This window comes from Notothenia rossii (assembly GCF_949606895.1).
Source record: "Notothenia rossii genome assembly, contig: scaffold_345, whole genome shotgun sequence".
NCBI lineage: Eukaryota > Metazoa > Chordata > Actinopteri > Perciformes > Nototheniidae > Notothenia > Notothenia rossii.
Window position 1 is genome coordinate 30,001 of NW_027640106.1, and position 9,058 is coordinate 39,058.

General features: G+C 40.6%; 1 protein-coding gene across 1 annotated transcript in view; it reads left to right on the forward strand.

Annotated features, from left to right (window-relative positions):
• The window catches only part of LOC307027099 (disintegrin and metalloproteinase domain-containing protein 10), a gene marked incomplete at its 3' end in the record, with an annotated part of 35,949 nt that extends 28,740 nt beyond the window's left edge, over window positions 1–7,209 (forward strand). Inside the window, exons 6-9 of the mRNA XM_079695300.1 lie at window positions 628–791; window positions 5,856–6,027; window positions 6,189–6,333; window positions 7,011–7,209. Of these exons, the coding sequence (XP_079551426.1) occupies window positions 628–791; window positions 5,856–6,027; window positions 6,189–6,333; window positions 7,011–7,209 (680 nt within the window). The remainder of the gene's footprint in view (window positions 1–627; window positions 792–5,855; window positions 6,028–6,188; window positions 6,334–7,010) is intronic.
• Between the last annotated feature and the right edge of the window lie 1,849 nt (window positions 7,210–9,058).

Consider the following 9,058-nt stretch of genomic DNA (forward strand, 5'->3'; position numbering starts at 1 on the left):
TATCGTGCTATCTGTTCTTAACTTTGCGGTATAATACCTTAAACAATTATAAAGTGCTGAAAGATTGAAGGCTGACCGTGAAGCTAGCACTGCAATGGTTTCCTTTCAAAAAGCCATGTTGGATTCTTACAGAAGACACTGGTTTACGTTTTTGATACAAACATGTTTTAATTGTTGGGATAACCATCACCTTTTTGACTTGTTAGTGCAATTGGCAGTACTAAAAAGTCACCGTCGCTAAGCTATATGTGGCTAATGTTCGGCGTTTAGTAGTCTCATTTAGCCAATCGTTAGCAACCATCTTTTTTCACACGTCAAGTTTCAAAATTCGCCCCTGACGTGTTTTCTGTAATAAAACCACGTTTTAACATAACCTAGGGTCTGATATTTCATGCATTTGACAAAAAATGTATTAATTAAAACCCATTGACTTTGAATGGGGAACCAGAAGTGCAAAAATGTTGGCAAATGTTCCGATTTAGAACTCTTTCTATTAAGCAACCAAGAGACATCGGAAGACAAAGTCTGCTTTTATGTTTTGTACTACTCACTTTAACTGTCATTTACTCTTTTGGACTTCAGTGGAAAGCAATCTTATGTTTTTCCTCTCATCTGTTTACCCTTTAGGTAACTGGGGAGGAATATGTTCGCAGCAGACCACCCTGCGTAACGGCAAGAAATCCACCCTGAACACCGGTCTGGTCACCATTCAGAACTACGGACAGTTTCTGCCTCCACGACACGTCCAGCAGACCTTCGCTCATGAGCTCGGTCACAGCCTGGGATCTCCGGTCAGTCGCCTTCTCCAAAAGCTAAACAATACTAAAAACATCTTTCTGATACCAAGAAAAGACTAGGTTCTTTAAAGTGCCTTGTACTGACCAACCACTCTTGGTTACACTGAATATTGTGCAACATTCATACCATGACATTCCACTGATGACTACTTTTAAAGATAGTTTGTATGTGCATGTAATATTACAAAATTAGCCGTTTTTCTCATATGACCGTTCACAGATGTAGCGGACAACAGTAGAAATGTCATTGTCAGACACAATCTCAATTCTTATTCTTTAATAGGATCCCCATTAGCACTAGTATGAGCATTGGCTATTCTTCCTGGGGTCCTCACACACACAACAAATACATAAACATACATAAAACAAAACAGCTCATAATGTCATGCAAGTTACAGTGCTATATGAAATGAAAACTAAAATGATCATCCAATTTTTGCCATTATAAGGCCAAACAAAAAAAATCAAATAAGTGTACATAATAATACATACAGGCACAGTTCAATTTTACTTTATAATAGTGAGATAATTTGTTTGCAACCTTTTTAAATGTACCGTATTTTCCTGAATGATATGGACCGGTAAAGAATTCCAGCTGACCATGGCTCTACTACTGGCAATACTCAATTTTCAGTTATGGTGAAGGGCGGAGTCTGGGTACAGCGTGCAGGAGGCTGGATATTGCGCGTATTACACTGAGGTCACATAGCTGGTTCGTAATTTGGTCAAAAAACCTCAAGTCCATTGCCGGCTCCTTGAATATGTCTTCAAGTTTTGCCGTTGACCCCTAAAACCTCTGCTTCAGTGGCAAAAATCTCTCCTGTTAGATATTTGTATGCCCGTCTTTGTGTATATCGCCCATTTTCTTCACATGTGCATGAACAATGTTTAGTTTTTTTTTCCACTTTTGTGCCAGCCGCAATAAAAACGTCTTCCTTAATACGCCTCACCGTGAATGCACAGACCAGACTCTATAGCAGGGAGAATCCGTTTACAGTCCGAATAAATGGAAATGTGTTCTCACGTACAACTCTTCCGATTAAAGCCTAGATAACATCAGGGTTGTAATGCGTGAAGTGTGTGAAAGGGGTCATAGATATACAACAACTCAGATGGGGAGTTTCCAGAGACAAGTGTAGACAAATCATTACCTGTTTAAGGCTGGATTCTCTTTTTGGTTAGTGATATACACACATCACTTCTGTACCCCTAGTGATCAATTCCATTTGTGGATGTCTTAGGTGCTACTGCAGGCCAATGGCTTTTTATGCTTCTTGTGCTTTTTCACATTAAATACAAGATATTCTCAGGTCTTAATAATAACATCAACAATGGCTGCATTGAAACTTAAAACATATCCCAGGTGCAGGAAGCAGAGCTTGTTTATTTGCTCACAAGGCACCCACATTAGGTGGAGCTAGCTTTAAATCTAATGTGTTACACTTGAGGATTTTTTCCGCCATACCATGTCAACATGTCTGTGTAAAAGGTTTAAACATAGCAAACCCTCAGTGTAGTATTTCAGATGTTTGTTAAATTCTTGCCAGTTTCACTCTCAACCCTTCTAAGTGCCAGAGAACTGAGAGTTCACCCGTTTCTTTTTTAACACAAAGCTGCGTGGGTTGCGGACTGAATGACAATTCAACATGAGGAATCCGTGTAATTCAAGATTTATCTCACATATTCCCAGAATGCACACATGGGTGTTTGCTCTGCACCGCAACAAATTGTCTGTGAATGATTTACTTATGTGGGCATTATAGACCTTGGCCTGTATTGACTGGATTGTTTCATAGCGACTCTTGGCTCAGCTTCACTAGTTGATCGGAAATAACAGATCAGGAGAATTTCTCAATCAGCAGTTTTTTTCTGTGTATTTGCATTTACAACCTCCTCCACCATAACGACCCACAGTTTCTGTAAAGACACACATGCATCCACCTCTCTCCACGTGTGATGGCTGCTAACACCTGCAACCTTTCGCCCACTGCCCAAAATGCTCTCAGCATTTTTCACCTTGCCCTCTGTTGTTCACACTTCCACAGACCAAAGAGGCGCTCCTGAGCCCATTAGTTCTGCTATGTCAGACCCTGCAGGCTTTTTAAAAGTTCAACTACCGTCATGCTGGTGCCAGGGCTCCTGTGACAGGCATGTCTCATTGTTTCCAGATTGGGAAGGCTAGATGAAGCACATGGTGAGATATGAGCGTGGGCTATACCTGATATACGATGGAGGAAAGAAAGAGGGGGCTGTGATGCAAAGTGACTTCTGGGTGGAGAGCTGCTTTGGCCTTTTGTCCACTTCCCTTGCGAACACACGTGCATACGGTGGTTTCAAAAGCTTTGTGCAATTTAATGCACAGATGAAAAATGTATTGAAAAATCTCGTAGTTGTGCTGCTGCCCCATTCAAAGGGAAGATGTGGTGGTTTAGCACCGGAAAGTCCCAAAATGGGTTAGGATAGGAAGGACCAGGTGAAAACCGGAGTAGTGACAAAAAAAGTTGGCATTTATGAACCAAATATTTACTGAACTAAAGGGCAAGAAAATAAACCCAGGAACGATAAAACTAAATCAAACTGAAGGAAAAGAACAACAAACAAAAAAAAGCTACAACTTGACCGCATGCTGCCAACTGCACCCCAGTCCAAAAACACAGCCTCAGGAAGTGTGTCGGACATTCAAGCAAATACTCATAGTGGCCAAACAGTGTTACTACAACCTCCGTGAAGTCATTAACCCCAGAAATAGTTTTTCTATTGACTAACATTGGGACAGAGATGTCTGTGAAGCTTTTTAGCTAAATAAACAAGATAAAGCCCGTGCTTAAAACATTATGGTCTAAAAGCTGTAAAAGGCACTAAAAGCCAAATTCATATTTATTTTCCCTCTCTATTAATTTGCCTGAAAATAGGGTGGCAAATGGTTGGTGGTGCTTAATTCAAGATTCAAGGCTTATTGTCATTCGTACATAGCGACAGTGTAGTTATCTCGACGAAAATCTCCTCCAACAGCGCAACACAATAAAACAGAGAAAATAGTGCAAGTAAATACAATAAAATAGAATATAGTGCCATAAGAGTCTATTTACAACATTACTTCTTAGACGCTTTTATCCAAAGCGAATTACATACATTCAGTACTGTGGACAATCCCCACAGGAGCAATTTGGGGTGAAGTGTCTTGCCCAGGACACACCGACATGCTGACTGCTGTGGGACTCGAACTTGCTATCCCCAGATTCGAAGTCCAGCACACTATCCACTAAGCCACAGCCTCCATTACAAGTGATATGTAATTTGTAAGTTGCAGACAGGTGAATGTTATGGATGCTATTAGTTCAGGTAATGAAAACTGTACTCTATGACCCTGGTCCATTTTAGCTTTATTTGCCACTAAGCTACTCTCATAGAGGGGCCTGCCTCCGACACTACATCCAGTTGTCTTTATACATCCATGCTTAAAGCCTGGAAATGAGCTGGAGCAATGCTACACTTCCTGATTCCTTCTGTTTTAACACAAGCTTAAAAGATTCTAAAGTGCAGTTGAAATGTTGAGCGTTATATGTGTTTTAGAAAGGTGGTTGCTAAAAAGTGGCTCAGTGAAACTAAACTAAATGTCATTATGCCAAATACAAATGGCCTTTAGCTTAGTGTTGATGAGGCGAAGTCATTTACTCGTTGCAATTGTCTTGTTCAGAGCAAATTGTTAGAGCTTACCCCTAAAGGAGTTCATTTAAGCTTCATCAAATCAGAAAAGCTTCCTCATTTGAAAAGATCATGTTGCTGAACTTATCGTGTAAGCATCACAAAATGTTGTTTTCCACAGATCCAAAACTTAATGTAAAAATCATATTGGATTTTGTTGAGGGAACCGCTGCTATTTTAACTTTTTGTATCGGCCTACATATAATACTTCATCCCAGCACCATTCTACAGGGCAAGCTACACCCAGCATCTAAATCCAACGGAATAACAAACATACCATTAAATACAAAATCTCTAAATGATTTCTGAATTCTTAATCTAGCCATTGGCATCCATCCATACCAACGAACACAACCAATATGATATAATTGAATTCACAGCTACCCATCTAATTATTAAAAGCTACAACATCAGATTAGGAGAAGACTCTTGTTATCCACCAAAACCAAAACACTTTACAGCTGCAACATTTCTGTTAATGGGTTTCATCTTAAAGCTGCATCTACTGTAGATTGTGTTTATGTTGTAACAGAATCTGTAAAACCACTACAAGTGTTCAAGAAGTAAACAGGAAGAGCTGTAAGTCTGTCAGAATATAGTTGTGATAAACACCCAATTTTTTCCTGCTGCTTTTCACAGTTTCCATTTTCGTTATGTCTGCAGCCGTAAATCTAAATCCCTGCGTGACACCAAACGAACAAATAACAATAAAAACAAGAATAAATGCGCTTTTTCTTTTGAAACTGCACCACCATCTGCTGTGACATGCAGTTATGTTAACCCCAGAGCTACACACGGTGACACACTATCAATAACATCCATCAAACTTATTTAAAACAGATGCAGAAGTATGGCCACAACCTCATGTTCCCTCCACATGTGTCCATGTTACTGTTGAGTCACAAAGTCTCATGAGCAGGTTTTATTTTGTTCTCGGTGTCCTGCATGTGGAACTCTTACGTATCATAAAACAATTATTTTGCACATAAATGAAGGTATTAACTTACACATTATAAAGCAAGAACTAACATCTAGAAAGAGTGCCACGATGTGTTATGTAATTACTGGATATTCAGATGAAACTCATGAGGGTCCTTCTGTAAAGCAATCCTGTTCCTTAACAGATAGCTCAAACTTAAAGGCCTTTATTTTGCGGCATTGAAAATAAAATACACCAGAAGGTAAACACATTTTATTTTAAGATAAGATAAGAAGATAAGAAGTACTTTATTGATCCCAGTTTGGGAGATTGTTGTGTTGCAGCAGCTTACAAAGACATGGCATTGTACATGTAATTCAAAGACTAGAAATAAACAAGAAAGTAGAAAATATACATATTTGTGTGCCTTTCAGCACGATGAGGGCTCAAACTGCGGTAACCTGGGTTCCAGCGGCGGTAAAGGCCGGTTCCTGATGTTCCCTCACGCCACAGACGAGGTGCGTGAAAACAACGAGAAGTTCTCGCCCTGCAGCGTCAAACACATCGCCAAGATCCTGACGCTGAAGAAGGACGACTGCTTCGTGGGTGAGGATGGGAGAAAAGACATCAGACGGTGTCCACCTGCATGTTGCCAAATATTTACACCGCGCCTCACTCACTGTAAATAATTACAACTAGTGTGTGTGTGTTTACTTGTGTGTGTTTACTTGTGTGTGTTCATCTGCACGTGTGTTCTTCGTGGCCAGTCAGTGATCAGCCCATCTGTGGAAACCAGATTGTGGAGGAAGGCGAGGAGTGTGATGTCGGTCACAACGACACAGACCTCTGCTGCTTCAGCGCCAAACAGCCTGAGGGGGTGCAGTGCCGCCTGAAGAAGGGGAGGGTCTGCAGGTACAGCCGGGTGCTCCAAGACATTTATTAGTACAATTTGTATTAGTTTAGGTGTAGGCAGTGGTAGACAAAGTACTTCAGGTTCATATCAGTATGTAGTGTCTCTACTGGGACGTGTCTCCGTGCTTTAATGTTCAAAAAGCTCTATATTACTCTCATACTGTCTGTGCTGCAGCACCTCTTTTCACCCTCTGTCTGAAACCAGAGCCCAGTCTGCTCTGATTGGTTAGCTGGTCGGCTCTGTTGTGATTGATCAACAACTTAGAGACGTCCCGCCCCTTAGCCTATCACATAAAATATGTTGGAGCACTAGCCAATAGAAGCAAGAGTGTTACAGAGTGATGTCATTATGTTACGGAGGTGAACTAAGGATTCCAATGGAGGCGTTTCAGCTCTGATTATACCCCCGTACTTGGTTACTGTCTGACACTGGGTGCATGTAGACTTGTTCTAACACTTACAGTATATTGACGTAGGTTGTAGTTTGTTTATTTCTCACTTACATCACTTTTAATCTAAGTGCCACACCACATTCACCTAAACTATTCTGTTGATGTTGAGTCTTGTAGTTGTTTTGCTTTGATGTGGCTTCATCTCCCCCCCAGGACTTGTTGTGTGTGATAAGATGAGATAAGATACTTTATTCATTCCAATTTGGGACATTTTTGTGCTTCCAGCCCGAGTCAGGGCCTGTGCTGCGGTCAGGACTGTGAGCTGAGGCCTGAGGGTCAGACCTGTGACGAGGAGACGGACTGTCAGAAAGACGCTCTGTGTTCGGGTCTCTCCCCGTTCTGCCCCGAGCCCAGCAGCAAGGAGAACCTCACCGTGTGCAGCGAGGGCACCAGAGTGTGTGTGAACGGGGTGGGTGAGGCATGAACACACACCACATCTAAATAGCTTCAACTACATTATCTAATCAGCTTATGTTTTATTTATTTATTCATTTATTTTACAGGGACAGTGCACATTAATCTGTAGTCCTGGACAGATTCTGTAAATCAACCTAAAGAAACATTTCATGATAAAATACAATCAAATAAAAACATGCAACATTACTGGATTACTAGCTTAAGTGTGCAAGTGCTAGTCCTAAAAACAAATCATTATCTAAGCCAGTTTTATTTTTTGACACTGGAAACAATGTCAGTATCCGGTCCATTGAGTTGCTTTTATGCAGTTTTAATATCTGGGATGTTTTTAAATGTCCATGTCGCAGCATTAAGACACAATAACGAAAAGACAAAAACTGAAAGAGGACATATTTTGCTCATTTTAGGTTCATAATAGAATTTTGGGCCTGTACTAGAACAGGTATTCATGCTGTAATGTTAACAAATGTTTTTCTCACACTGTCTATCTCAATGTACCTCTGTCTGCAAGGCTCCATTTTTGCGCATGTCTCTTAAATCACCCTTCCCAAAGAAGCCAAGTTCAGATAAGCTTTAAAAGGTAGACCTCGAAACCTGTAGAGACACATATTATATATATTCTCATGTGATATATAGGCTAATGGTTGGTAGGTTGGTAGACACTCCAGCCACACTTGCCAACCTTTAGATCTCAGAAATCGGGAGCATTTAAAAATGCAAAATTGGGGGGGGGGGGGGGGGGGGGCAGTGGATCGCCGGAGCTGTTAGATTAACATTAACATGCTTATTGTAGTTGTAAGTGCACTGCCTTGCGGCCTGTAACACCGTCCTTGATGGAGCATATGTGTGGGCTGGACCTGTATTTTACAGGAAAGGAGTGAGCAGAGAGAAGAGTAATTGTCGATTCTTGTTCTGTTTTCTGTGAATATCTGCCTCCACCCTCTCAGACTTTGAGTTGAGCGCGCTACTAAAGAGACGTGTTACCATGGAAACCAAACAATGGTGTAGCTGTATTAAAGTCCGAGTGGAAACAGTCGTGTGTAAATCTGATTTTGTCAGAAATCGGGAGAAATGCGGGAGAAATATGACCCCGGGAGGAAACCGGGAGAGGGCAATGAAATCGGGAGTCTCCCGCGAAAATCGGGAGGGTTGACAAGTATGACTCCAGCTACTAACAATTATGATAAGCCACAATTAAAGTAAAACATATTTCAGATTTTGTCATAAACCACATTGTAATGTAGTGATGCTTTCATTTTCAATTTGTGTGTAACTAACTTCATTTTCATAAAACAACTGTGTCAGAAATCAATGGAAAAGATGGCTGCCGGGAACATTAATAGTAAATTCCAAGTTTAATCGCCTGCACTCACAGAAGTGTTGCATTCGTGTTAAGTATGATTTGTAGTGCAAGAGCAACTTTAACAGCAGCTGTAACAGTTCCTCAGAGCCAATCACTGATGCTGTGTGTAGTCAGAGGTGGACATTACATTTTAAACAAAAAGGCAATAAAACACTGCATTTAGGTTCATTTAAAGTAACTTTTAATGACGACTACGAGCCTACCCTTGGCTTATTATAGTAATCTTTGCTTCAAAAATATCTATTGCATAAACAAGTTCCAGACTCTTGTTTATCTGGTATTGTTATTCATCTAACTGAAGTGTTTATTGTTCATAAATCAAATAACATGACGCCATAAATCCTCCTGATTGATCCAGATGTTTCTCCGTCTAATCCGTGTGCTCAGAATCCCATTTATTTGTGAACATTACGAAAATATCTGCCTCAAATCGATGTGACCTCTGGAGAACAGTTTGTGACTTGACCATATTTTCGTAATTGTTAAACGCCCC